The 14420-nt window shown below is 47.4% G+C and overlaps 1 protein-coding gene across 2 annotated transcripts in view; it reads right to left on the minus strand.

Moving 5' to 3' along the window:
• The window catches only part of LOC105367479 (rap1 GTPase-activating protein 1), a 184958-nt gene that overhangs the window by 83017 nt on the left and 87521 nt on the right, over nucleotides 1–14420 (minus strand). For both annotated transcript variants that reach the window (XM_011506203.1, XM_011506201.1), the window contains exons 2-3: nucleotides 1527–1626; nucleotides 139–231 (exon numbers count right to left, since the gene is read on the minus strand). In XM_011506203.1, coding sequence (XP_011504505.1) covers nucleotides 139–231; nucleotides 1527–1626 — 193 coding nt within the window. The remainder of the gene's footprint in view (nucleotides 1–138; nucleotides 232–1526; nucleotides 1627–14420) is intronic.

Consider the following 14420-nt stretch of genomic DNA (forward strand, 5'->3'; position numbering starts at 1 on the left):
GCAAGTGGAAAGAGGCGCGACCGGGCCCCGGTTGACTTATCCGTCGGCTCAATCATCGTCGGTCCCAAGGCTGGACACGGGAGTTACGATGGGACGACGCGGTGGTCGAAGAAACAGGTGAGAAGCGAGCAAACTTACCTGGCTAAAGTACGGTGGCAGGACGCAGCGTTGATCGTCGAGGCGCGAGCTCTGCACCCGTTCCAGCAGCTCGAATAGATCCTGCGTCGGGCCCTGTAACGATCAAGGAAGATCAGATCTTTTGCATTTTATAATGAGGATCGGTGTGGGTGTAATGGGATGGGGTAGTGGGATGGGGACAAAGGTGGACTCGAGCGAGTCGATAACGCGAAAATGACGTGAAAATTCTGGGCATTTGCGTCTCCCCGTCATTCCATGGGACAATATCCACTGGGTAGCCCAGCACTAAGTTACTTAATTTAGAGGACAGCAGCGGACATTGACTGGAATTTAATAAGATTTCACGTCACATCTTTGCTGCTCGACTTTTATAATTTGATATTCAAAGCTTTTCTAGTTACCCCAAGCCCACGTATCTCTGTTGTTGTTGTTGTTGTTGTTATTATCATTATTATCATTATTATCATTATTATCATTATTATCATTATTATCATTATTATCATTATTATCATTATTATCATTATTATCATTATTATCATTATTATCATTATTATCATTATCATTATCATTATTATTATTATTATTATTATTATTATTATTGTTATCATTATCATTATTATTATTACGGACAAAAATGATATTATGCTTTTTCCTTTAAATTTTTAATATATTTTATGCAAAAGGGCAATATCTTTTTCATGGATACAAAAGCTGGACTTTTATTCGTAAGTATTCGTTCCGAAATATCTTGGCTCGGCTTAGCGACCGATAAACTTGATTTTTGTTTTTTATTTTTCTTTTTTATTTTTGCTTTTTAAACAGCAACGCTAATTACAGAAATACATGGTATCATTTCTTATTTAAACGAGCGTATTATGCGAACTTTAAGAGCGACAGTTTTTACTCGTGTTCCATCCTTCTTTCCTACCAGCGTGCTTACAAACCGAATTGCACTATTGCGAAATACTTTATCGAACGACTAGACTCTCGTTTAATTCACCAAGACAAAATTTACAATATCTAAACAATCTGTTGGTAATAAAGAATTAAATCGTGTATAAAAGATGGCGGGCTCTTGTAGTAAAACCATACCGAATCGGCTCTCTCGAAACGTTTCCGTAAACTCTGTTGCCCATAATATCGCAATATCGTAAATAAGAAACGTCGCGCAACAATTTCCAAAGTAAGGCCATGAAAAAAAGTTGGGTGAGTTGCGCGAGCGAAAGTTCGATATCCCATAATTCCAGCTTTCATGTCGATCCATAAACCCGAGTCGGCAAATCATCGCCACTCTCTCGTGTCTCTCTCTCTCTCTCTCTCTCTCTCTCTCTCACACACACACACACACACACACACACGCACGCGCACACACTCACTCACTCACTCACCTTGAGTTTGTCCGTGCTCCTGGCATCCTGATGATTCTCGCCAGGGCTCCTGCGCGCAGAGTCCGTTTCACAGTAGACCGACTGCTCGAGTTGCTGCCTCCTGCAATCCAAACAAAGGAGGCGTTGAGCGAAAAAGGGAGATTATTATCGATGCAATAGTACGCGAATTTACGCTTAATTTGAGAATGTGGGGTATGGATTGTGCACGCGCCGATAAATGCGATGCCGGGGATCGGGGTTACAGGGATTGAGTTAAGTTAGCAGTTAGCGCACGAGTGGTGGTGATGAGCGTCGCTCACGTTAATAATAAAGTGTGTGCTAGTGTGGTAATGGGGATAGTTATGGCTCCTGTAATAATAACATTCTTAATGTTTGGTAATGGTTGTACCGTTGGTTGGTTGGTAGCATCGATGAGTGGGAAACGATGGGCTTGGGCTTAACGCAAAGTGAGTCGATTAATTTCTACGACGGTCTTTGGTTGTCTCGTTTCCTTTCCTTTCCTTTCGTTTCTTCATTCGTTCGTTCGTTCGTTCGTTCGTTCGTTCGTTTGTTGATTTTTTGGCTTGTTTTTTGTTTTGTTTTGTTTGTATTATTAAAGCAAGTCACGACTACCGAATGGACAAATTGCGCATTACTGTTTGAATATTTAAATGAAGCGGATGACGGGTGAACGTAGTTGCTACAATAATGGGGTCGCGCTTATTAGTTCAAGTAAGTTGAGGATAATACTCGACCGAGACGGAGCTTACATTACATCGTCTGGCCGTTGTTCCTATCAAAGATTTAGTGATGCTCGTGCGTTGAAAGGCATTCGTTAAACCGACGAGGGAAAAACAATATTTTTATAATAACGAGCGACAGTTGTTCGACGAACGCACTTGGAAATAAATGTCGTAAGCTCGTTTAGGAACACTTAATAGTCCTCGTGTTTTTGGTCGCCTTTCCTCGAAAGTAATACGGCCATTTAAATATAGCGATCTCGGACACTCCCGTAAATTACTGGTAAAAAGTCATCACCCGCCCCCGTCCCATACCCATCCGATCCCATCATTCATGCCCACTATGAAAGCGCCATTGGCATGTATCGTTCGCAATGAGCGTTCGTTTCTCGAAATTCAGTTTAAACTCAACGGCCGCCCTTCTTACTTCCCCGAGTGCTTGCTATATATTTCTCAAAACGCGTAAAGGGCCGCGCGAGCAGACTTTAAAAGCCAACACCCAAGCTCCCAACTGCTGCCGAGGAAGGCGATTAAGAAGCAGCCGGAGATTATCATCTTTTCGGAAAAGCCCGCGCGATTAGTTGAAGCCGCCGCCGTCGCCGCCGCCGCCGCCGCTGCCGTCCATAGCGTTTGTTAATCGATCGGGAGGATCCGCTCCCCCCGCTTTTCTATCTCTTTTACCCCACCCGTTTTACATGCTGGGGGTGCGAAGACGAACGGAGAGGCCCGAGCGGTTGGCAGATGTCTTGGAGGGGTACGTGCGGGACCGTGAAAGGAGCGAGCGGCCGGAGGATTTCCCTGGGGCACCCGATTCCGGTCGCACGCGCGACACAATGCCGAAAATTTGTAATAATACGACGACCGAGCCCCACGCTTACCATCCCTCCTCCTCCGTCTCCTCCTCCTCATCCTCTTCCTTTTCTCTCGTACCCGCATTATCTTTTCGCAAGAGTCGGCTCGATCCGCTTGCGGCTCTAGTTGTTTTTTTTTTCACGAGAAACGACACGGGCAACTCGTCTCCCCCCCCCCACCCCTCACCACCGTGACTCGTGCTTTCGCAATAAAATCAATATTGCCATGGATTCCTCAAGGCGGAGGTTTCGGGAGAAATTGTGACTTTCGTGGATGAGGATCGGATAAATCGAATAGGTCTGGTTGCGTTACGGAGCGGCGGCAACCATATCGGCGGCGGGACGATTCAATCAAAATTTCGAGATCCTTGGGAAGCTGTCGAATGGGACTGCAAGTCCCAGTGATCGGGGGGGGGGGAATTAAGAGGCAAGTGCTAAGGAGGGCAGGTGCGAGTCTAAAGACAACGAAGAGCGACGATCCAGCGTCACTTTGAGTAAATTCGATTCAAATGTCCAACCTCTCGGTATTATCGCGACGGTGACGCTCCTATCCCCCGGGATCCTACCTGCAAGCTTCGCTGTGTATATTGGAATTCGGCGTTAATTACGTTAAAAAGTCCTGGGGAGAAGGAACGGGGTGAATCGACGACACTTTTCATCATCGATTCTATCATTTTCTTTTATTAAATTGGCTGCTGTCGTGCCACGGAACTTTAAGACGGACAAACATTTGGAAATTTTTCATCGCACTTACTTGGAAAGTGGCTGCTTTACTTTGCATTGCCTTAATTATATTCTATGCCACGTGATTCGACACGTTTCTTCACAAATTTTGATCAAAGGTCAACAATAACAATTAAACAGCTTGAAAGAGATGGCTGTTTAAAAAAAGAAACGCGCAAGCCGTCGTGTGAGGCATACCACGTTGCTATTCCATGTCGTTTAAGAATTTTATTAGATTTTTTGCACTTGCTTTATACCATATACGTATACATAAATCATATACGTGTTACATCGGCAAATGTGCAAAAAGCTTATTAAGTGTGGCAATGTGAGGAGAGAGGTGAGCTAGAGATGATTAATGCTTTAATTGCGGTTTGCCGAATGCGTTAGTCGTAAGAATGGTGATTCATCAAAATTATAAATTACAAATTTCTACTAAATTCTTCTAAATTGCCGTTCACCCGATGATAAAAAAAAAAAAAAAAAAGCTCGAGGAGAAAGGGAATTTAAGGCGCGGAGTAATAATTCTAGGAGGCCACTTCTTTACTTTACTACCGCGTCAAACTCCAAACTCCAAGACTGAAAATTTAAGGCTACTCTCGACACTAAATTCGAATCATCTTAAAAAGAAATTCGAAGCATCGTTGCGAATCGCAACGTCGAGTGAAAGAATATTTCACGCAACAAGCTCGTAGCATATTTTATTTATAACTCGGCCGCACAACGCCGCCGCCGCCGCTAACTGCTTTACACTCACGTGACGCAATTCATATTCAGGCGCATTTATTTCGGTAAAAATACTTTGGAGACAAACGACAGGACAAATGCATCGACCGCGATAGTCACAAATAGTTATAAACTTTCTATATAATTTGTCAAATGTTGATGAGACGAAATTACGACCGAGGGTAGAAAACGCCGTGGAGTCCCGAATCCGACAAAGCCTCGACAAATGCGATTATGATCGTCGGTCCCGGGGCCTCGACTACTCGGCCGAAGGAGCCCCCTTAGCCCCAAGGAGCTGCCTCCCGGAAACGGATTTTCCCTCGCACTGAGCGGCGACAACCAATTAAACGAGTTAATTCAAGGGACCCGAGCGACGGGAGGTCCGTGAGTAGCCATGGCGCGGCGCGGTGCAGTGCGGCTCGACGTGTCCGGGTGGGATCAGGAGGGGGGAGGTGACGGTGTGGAGCGAACGAGAATCAGAGAGTAGCAGGCGAACGGGGAACAGATGGCCCGAGCGATTCCTCTCGCGGAAAATCGCCTCGGGACAATGAGCGGGGAAAGGCGCGCTCTTAAGGCTATTGTCCTAGCATCGCAACGCGACGCCCCAAGTGATAGCGAGTCCACCCGGGCTCCCCAACCTGTTCCCCCGGCTAAGAACTTCTGCACACGCCGATATTAATTTTTGCAGTTGCGCGGGCAGTCGCGCAGATGTTTAATGGGCACTCGCGGGCTATTCGAGCCTCGCCCTTATCGCGCATTATCTTTCCCAACTTGAGCGCGGACCGTCGAAATCGACGTAGGATCCACGGACGCTAGGATTAGCTCTGGGTAAACAGGCCAGGCATCCGGTTACTTCTCGGTATGCTATCGATTGACGGGCCGCGCTATTATTCATCCGGACGCTCGGATCGCTGATTCGCCAAGCGAGACCCTCGCACTTCTGACCCAAGTGATTCGACTATAAACGATTGCCGATTTACATTAATCCCGATGCTGCAGCAGGGCATCCCTATCTTCTTCCGTAAAGGGAAATCATAATTTGGGCGTGATTTATTAACACCCGTTATCATAATAACGCTTGATTTATCTTAAATCGTGTAGCTGCACGAGGCAGGGGAATGGAGCAAAGTGGGACGACGAGTGGCAAGCCAAAGCTCTCGTCTCTATCGGTCACTTCCTTCCTTCCTTACTTCCTTTCTTCTCCCCTTCCTTCCTTCCTTCCTTCCTTCCTTCCTTCCTTCCTTCCTTCCTTCCTTCCTTCCTTCCTTCCTTCCTTCCTTCCTTCCTTCCTTCCTTCCTTCCTTCCTTCCTTCCTTCCTTCCTTCCTTCCTTCCTTCCTTCCTTCCTTCCTTCCTTCCTTCCTTCCTTCCTTCCTTCCTTCCTTCCTTCCTTCCTTCCTTCCTTCCTTCCTTCCTGCCTTCCTTCCTTCATTCCTTCCTATACCGCTTCGATTTTCCTTTTTCGGCATTTGCGAGAGACGATGGACGGATTTGATCGAGGTGGCGTAGCGGCAATACAAAATGAATATGTGACCGCTGGAATTCCATTTGACTCTCGCTTGTTCAGCTTTAAACATTTACGTAATCCGGCTTACGAAAATGATTGTCCGACGCTCGACATTGCGCACGTCCAGTAGAGATCGATGCACGGCAAATATGCTCCCTATATTTACACGGGCGTTTGTCGCATTTTTAAATATATGCATTTATCGTGGAGTAAGTAGTTACTGATTCGACACAAACAGCCGGATAAGCCGCAGATTTTTTTTACAATAATTCCTCAGGATTTATAGGATTTTTCTAATGTCGAGGAATGCCAAATGATCCCGAATGGGATGTATAAGCGCTCCTTTCAAGCTCACTCTCTTAATTAATATTTCCGAAGTATAAATTGTAGATTCACGGAGCATACCGTAATTACGACTTTAGCTTTAATTAGTACGGAATTCATAATAATGTATCCTTGAAAATAAAAAGAAAAAGAAAGAAAAAAATACCTAGAGTATAACGCAAGGATAAAATATTTTCTTTCTCTTTCAACGGAAATGCCGAGCAGTTGAATGGGAGGGTATCCTTGATAACTTAATAACGAGATGCTTTGAACTCGGCCAATGCATTTTCCAACGAAAACCCCTTGATATGAATTAAAGGTAAATGAAAAGTGTGATGAAAACATTGAAAAGGAAGGCTACTTTTCATTCAATTACATAATGCTTAAAAGTCTAGCCCTTCGACAATTCACAAGCCAATACTTTATAGGCAATATTTCTGAAAGCGAGTTAATGCGCACGGGGAGAAACAATGAGAGGCGAGTCGATGGCCTGGCCAGGCAATACCGAAGCTAAACAAGGACACGGTGTGTCGGCACGTTCAACAGGTACGCCAGGTATTGTCTCGTGGCGATGGCAATGACGCAACAGCCCCGATGAAATCCACATTTGCGGGGAATTCGCACTCGAGGTCGCGAATAGGGCACACGAGGCTATCGAGCCGTGCCTATTTCCGCTCGTCTACAAGGTCCCCAGGTTGCGCGCACTGGCCTCCCTCGTAAAAAACGAGTCACGAGGGGTGCGCGCAAAGTAGCGCAGATGCCCGACGATCCGCGAATATATTAATAATGCGCGACGCCATGATTGATTGCGCGCTAGCATTAAGCGAGCGACGGATCCCATTAAGGGCTTCTCCTTCTCCCGCCCCGCCATCACCATCCGCCCATCCAATCGCCGCTCGTGTCAAGGGGGACGTGCGCGCGCGCGCGACCGCAGCGGCATTTCCCAGGCGACACCATAACGAGGTGACGCGCGGCGATCAATCGGCCAGATATTAACGATGAGCTCTGCGTGCGATTAAATCGCGATTAGACCTCGGGCGATCCGCACCCACCATCAACACCACCACCACCACCACCACCACCACCACCACCACCACCGCGACCTCACCTCCGATGAGCGACGAGCCCACCGACTTACACGGAACTGTCGACCCGGTGCATATTGAAACGAGCATCGAGCGCGCGTTTTTCCACGACGCTATCGCTTGACAAAGACGCCTTTCTTACGAACTTTTTCGATATGCAGTTGGCCTTTCTCTCTATTGTTTGAAAGGCGCAATCTGAGATTTGCGCTCAGCCAACGGTTCGAGGCAATTTGATAAATAAGCCACGGCTCTACGAGCTCACGTGTCTCCCGAGACGTTCTTTAAATATTGAAGCACTTTTCATTTGGGCGTAATTCAGAGACCGTGACGCTCCCAAGGAAACGAGTGCTTCCTCCTTCCGAAAAAACAAAAAGACAAAAACAAAACGGGGGCGATTCGCATTGCGAACGAATTATTTCAAACCTCTCTTATCCCCTCCACGCCCGCTCGCCTTCTACCACCACCACCGTCACCACCACCACCATCATCACCACCACCGTCACCACCACCACCATCACCGCCGCCTTCTCCTCTTTCTCCTCCTCCTCATCCAGTCGTCGATTATCGTCGATTCTCTGCAATTGCAGTCTACATTGTATTGTAGTATAGAGGCGTGTGTGTAAGTTACACAAAAGCCAAATAATTTAAGTATACGCGTCAACGATAGCCACGAGTGTTTGTCGCTCTGGGCGCACAATATTGACACGCCCGTAGTGCCATTAAAAATTCCTCCAACATCAAATCCCGGACAATAATTACAACGTAAGCCAATAATGCGCCTCACAATCGAGGCGGCTAGGGGTTGAAAAAACTCGGCCTCCCCCGTACCCGCCCCTCCCATCATCCTCTTCCCGGGAGCTCGAATAGTCGAGCCACGTCTAATCCGTAATAATCGTGGATTGAAACCACGTGGCGCGAAGCTGAATTACAACAATCGCCGCATCTGTTGTTTCCTCTCACGACCGCGAGTCGACTTCTCCTCCCCCACTACGACACTCCTCGGCTCCGTACAATGACCGAGTTGATGCTGGTGACGAGTCTATCGAGAGGCATCCTGACTATACACACTGATAATACAGCGGGATTAGCGGAACGATGGCGTGGTAATTATCGGATCGATCATCGGATCTAGCGCTTGGATCGGATGTGCTCGGATGTGCTTCGATGTGCTTGGTTGCTTCGGTGGCGGCACTCAATGACTGATTACGGACGGCGGCCGACTTTCACCCACCATCCCGCCCCTCTCCCCATGCGATTATAATTACGAGAGGACGAGGTCCTGGGAGCTGGAGCGCTACGCTTATTTGAGAATAGCCGAGTCGTTTAGCTCGCAGGCCAAGAGGAATTATTAGCGTCTATGTGGCATTGCCGGGATCGATGGCAAATATATTTCACGCTAATATCACTCGTGGGTTATTCATTGGATGTCGGAAGATTATTTGGAAATACAATGGATGCCGGTGAGGGCATTTCACCGAGTCGTATTGCGCATTGATGGGTATTTCATAGGTAAGCGACCCCCGACGGCTCTTTTTACTTATGCCCAGGGACTTTCGTCGTCGCATCCACGCGACTCGATCGATCGACCTCGATGATGTACATCACCCCGGGGATACCGAATATCATCTGCGGTTTACTCGTTTATCATCGCATAACTATAAAAAGAAAAAAAAAAGAAATGAGAAGGCGATCGTGCGCTAAGAAGGTGGAGAGGAGGGCGGGAGGGAGGGAGCTAGGAATCACGACTGGCACCGTGAAAAGCGGACGGGAAAGGGGTTGACGAGGAAGGTATGCATTGCCGGGAAAATTAATGGCGCCTCCCGCCTCCGACGGAAAAAGCGTACCTAATGGATGCGGCCAATCGCCCCGCGTAGACACGACGCGAACGGTAAGAATAAAAAAATAATAAACTCTCTTTACCACCACCACCAGCCCCCTGCCACCTCCCGCCCCGCGGTTGAATCACCTTCCCCTCACTCGTCGACTCCCCGCCGCCTGGACCCACCCGTCAGGTCAGTGGGGGTAATTTTGAGAGATCGCCGCGAGGGGCTGACGTCGGCGTGATCTATGTCGGCCGCGCTCCACCACGGCATATGTTCTCTCTCCCTCCGTGCAAACGACGCGCGCCCGATGAAAGGCATCGAGTGTCTCGCTCGATGCTTAGTAGCGCGCGATGCGCCGTTCATTTGCATAGCCATACTACGTCATCCCTCTCATTACCATTATGGGGGCGAGTGCTGGAGCATTTTTTTTCTTGTTTTTTTTTTTGTTTTTTTTTGTTTTCAACATTGTGTAACCCGTTGACATTTTTCCGTCGAGGCCGTGCGCGTGTTAGAGAGCGTGAGAGAAAAGGAATGAACGAGCGCGATAGAGACGGGATCGGGCCGGGCGGTGGGAGGGGTTAACCCGAGAGCACTCTCGAAGGACACGGAAGTAAGTGGACGACTGCTGGTGCTCGGGATGAGGCATTGTTTGCAGGTACCCACGGGGGGTTGACATTGTTGGATTAACCATTTTTCGCGACGCCCTCTTGACGCTCATTTGTGCGAGGCCTTAACTCTCTCGACCAATTCAAACGCTCCCGTACTTTCACGTACTTGTCCCGTCTGCGCTCTTAATGCTTTCACTTCCGCCAGAATTATCGATCGGAGCCTGTCCCGGGGGCGCTAGCTCGATACGCCGATCGACTCGAAGGTACAACATCACCGCTGCGTTAACCTCCTCGTCTTCGGCAAATAGATGCTCCGAGTTACCGAGTAATACGATCCTCCCTACCTTTTATCTCCCGAGCGCTCGACACGGCGCTAATGGAGAAACGCGGAGGCGGGAATGAAAAACGGGGGCGAAACGAGAAATCCACTCGACGGTCGTGTAACGCACCCCTGAAGTCCTCAAACCTTATTATTAGGTTGGATTTTTTAATATCGGCAGCGCTTGGAAAATGGTTTTTTAATCGGAAAAGAATCGTGGTACGACGGCGGGTCGCTCGATCCGAATTGAATTCATTCTTCGCGTTTTGGTGCGAGCGATGGTGGCTGGCGCCTCGACTACTCGTCCCCTACTTTGTTTATTTATTATTACCTACAATTTATTTATTTACATGCAGGCCAATTGGAATCGCTATTGCCGGATGAAGCGCGCATTCGTTGGCGACTCGGTGGCAGTGGCCGCGATTTATTTCAATTATTGCTCCCCCAATGACGTACATACGAACTGAAAAATTTAAGCTCTTCTGTCAATTGTATACAATCAAATGCTCTGTATTTCTCTCTCTGTCTCTCTCTCTCTCTCTCTCTCTCTCTCTCTCTCTCTCTCTCAGTCTCTATTTTCATCTTTTTCTTCCCTTTTCTTGTCTTTTTCCTACCTTTTCTTTCCTAAGGCCTATCTCTTTTGCCCTTTGTGCAGCAGTGCACCAAATTGCCGGTACTCTCCGTTACGCGCCAACATGCCTCCTCCCATAAAATTACCCGAATCAATGACGCCCCTTTTATTCGCGTCTCCGTAAACGTCCTTTATGACGCAATATATGGACAGTACATAGGATATTATTAGTATAATTGGCTGTCTGGGAGGTGGCAATTTTCTTGAAATAGAAATGTCCAATTTTTATCGTTCCTGGGATCAATGCCTCGTTCCCATGAAGCCATTATGCTCTAGAGTATGAAGCGATTAGCATGAGAATATTGGCCACTTCTAGCGATTCTATAACTGTGCTCTCTTTAAAATTAATACGTAAAATAAAAACCAAAACAAACAAACAAATAAACAAAACAAACAACAAAAATCAAACAAAATGTCGGAAGGTCAAGTTTTGTTATGCTCGATCGTGGCATTATTTGCCAAATTTTCAGCAAATCAACGCTCCTACTACATACGTGAGGCTACAACCGTATGTACGATTTGTCCATCGTCCATCGGACTTTCCGGTCGGTTCCTAACCGACCATACGCAATTTCGATAGTAATCGAAGCCGCCGCCAGACTGATGCTCGCGACGACGCTGCTGCCCAAAGGAGGCCGACGATCCTTATCCTCGTGGGCGTCGACAGCACACAGAGGCGCCCCCCGCTGCCGAACACAAGGGCACGACGCGAATCGCTAATCGCTTGTTGGGACTCCGGAGCCGCCTTTGCCTCTTTCGAGTGCTCGCATTATGACGGCGCGCCACGGCTTTGTTGGCCCTCAAGGGTCGACGACTGTTTGTTTAGCTCGCTCGCATTGCTACGAGGGCGCACTCGATTTTTCAAACGCCAATGCGTCGCTCCCTTTACGCGCGATTCGATCGCGTTTTCCCGCGAGGCGACGGCACTTCGATAGCGAGCACTCGAGGCTCCTGATTCGCCTCCCTCCGGTTGGCCTAGTAAGCGACCGTAAGCGAGGGCGCACCACTGCTCGCGCCGTTGCCTGATATTTTGAAAGACGCACGCGCGGCTAAAGCTGTTTGTCGCGTGCCGAATTCCATTTGGTGTCGATCGAGGGGGGCCGATTATGCCAACTCGGTTGAAAATCCTCGCATTAGTATATCTGACTTGAATTTCCATTCTCGTCGACGTTTCCAACGACCACCAGCGACCCCTTCGTTCCCCAGTCTCTCAGCACTGATGGCTAATTGAATCGTCACCTACCCAATCAATTATTGATTAGGCGACTCAATTATCGGCAGTCGTGACGGCGGTGCTCCTACAATCGAATTATCGAGACGTTTGCGTAGCATTTTGCCACGCGCTGCTAATATGAACGTGAGGAGCGATTAAACGCACAAGGAAAAGAGAAGAGAAAAAAATATTTAAATTTAAAGACATGGATGAAAATAAAAAGTAAAAAAATTTTTTAAAAAAGGGGGGGGGGAGAGAGAATGAAGAGAGACGCCGCACTACAAGAAGATCGGCAACTAAAGTATTCGTATAAGCCGGCCAGCCTCGTTAAACTAGTAATGACTTTCGATGTGTCGGTCGCAAAGCGTTGAAAAATCCTCTCACGCGTAAAATGGCGGAAGATGCCGATAAAGGCGCGGGTGTAACGAGCGCTGCGCAAAAAAAAAAAACGAGCTGACAGGACATTTACGATTCCCACGGGGATGGAAAGAGTCGGCGCGCAACGCCTTTTACATCTCGCGTTTGTTGCCAATCGCACGAGGGCCGGATCGTCGTGAAATTCGAGGAGATTATCGCACCCCCGAGATTGTCGGAGAAAAATCTGCCCCCTCCTTCGCCTCCTCCTCCACCTCCTCCACCTCTCCGGACAGCCTGTTAAATCAACCCGCTAAATTCGAGGTATATTCCGGGGCTGGTGGGAAAAGGCGAGGTTGTCTTCAATTGCCACCGAAGGACGCCCTTGGAAGTGCGAGTATGCGCGATCGGCCGGAAGTGAAGCGGCGATCCTCTCCCGATACTCCCTGTTTATTTCCAACGGCTTGTCCCAGTTTTTCATGGGACATAAAACTAACCTATGCGCGTGCGAAATGAAATTGAATTCCGTGGCTACGTTTTTATACAAAAGCACTTGCGCTTTAGCATTTAATGCGCCGGTAATTTATGCGAGAGCCGTTCGAGCTATTGGCTTTTCCATTTCCTCCTGCAACACGCGCCCCTCGCAATTTACGGCACCAGAGATAGCCTTTATCGTTTCTACAAAGAAATATATATATATATATATATATATATATTGGGGGGGGGGGGGGGGGGAGATTGCCTTTTTAATAATGGGATGCAGCTAATGGAAAATTCCATACACACGAGACAACCAATACGATTACTCTTGTTTTGTCGATAACGTATGTACGCCCCCGTGTGGCACGAAAATTGCATGCATTTAATCATACTGGCGAATGCTTAAAAATCCTCCTCCATTTAATTCCTAATTATCCATTAATTGAGAATTAACGAATCGGACACCGAAAGGGGAGACGGCGCACTGGTAATTTTAATAACTCTGTATGCAAAAGACGATTGCCGACTTCCCATAACTTGGCTCTAATGGATTATCGGCTGTGTTAGTCGACGAGTATAAATTACTCATAATTATTGAAATTTTGAAGGTCTAATTAGCCACGTATTACTCCCACGAGAACGCCCGACCAACTAGTGCTACAACAACAATAACAACAGCAGCAGCGATAGATGCTGATCTCGTAATTGTGAATACCAAGGTCGAATTCGGAATTGGAAATTCGGTAAAGGAAGGGACGCTCGAATCATCCATATCTTATGAATCATTGTATTTTCGATACGTTGACTGCTCTCCTTGCAATAGCGCCTTTCCGTAATTGCACGTACAATAAACGCGCTCGCATTTGTCCTTGAATAGGATGCGCTAAGCTCGTGCCATTCGAGATGTGCAAAGCGGTTACAGTGTTCAAATAATTTTCGAATCGTAAAATTTGGATGTTACAATTATTTTGCACTGCAAAACCTTATGAAGCTCTCTAATCCTCCACGACTCCTCCTTTATTCACATTGTCGCACAGCAATGTAAGACCGTTCGCTGCACTTATTCATCAATTGAACTCTCAGTCGACGGTGACTGCTCAGTTAACGGTGCAGGATAAGCGGCAAGTCTAGGAGGTGACGGGTCAGATGAATTCCTTAGTCCGGTCGTTTTGACGCGAGACACGGAAATATCAGTCGCCGACAACGTAAAAGCCTAGTTTTCGTCCTCAAAAACGAATCTCGAAAACTTCCCGTTCATTAGTCCGTCCCCGGCTTTTGTCTCAAAAGTCCACGTTATCGCAAATATAATCGAAGCGCAGCCGATTGAATGGATTTGAGTCGTTGAGCATCTCGCTGCGATAGATCTAAAAGAAAATCATCTTTATGATTTTATTCGTCGTTTAGTCTGCCACTGACTTAGACGCTCAAATTTTCTTAGTAAACATTGCCATCCCGACAACACGATACTGTTCTACAAAATTCTTACTCTCTTTCACCCGCACGACAAATCGCGAAAGTCCGCCTACATCTTC

This window comes from Ceratosolen solmsi, unplaced genomic scaffold, assembly GCF_000503995.2.
Source record: "Ceratosolen solmsi marchali unplaced genomic scaffold, CerSol_1.0 scaffold7, whole genome shotgun sequence".
Lineage (NCBI taxonomy): Eukaryota > Metazoa > Arthropoda > Insecta > Hymenoptera > Agaonidae > Ceratosolen > Ceratosolen solmsi.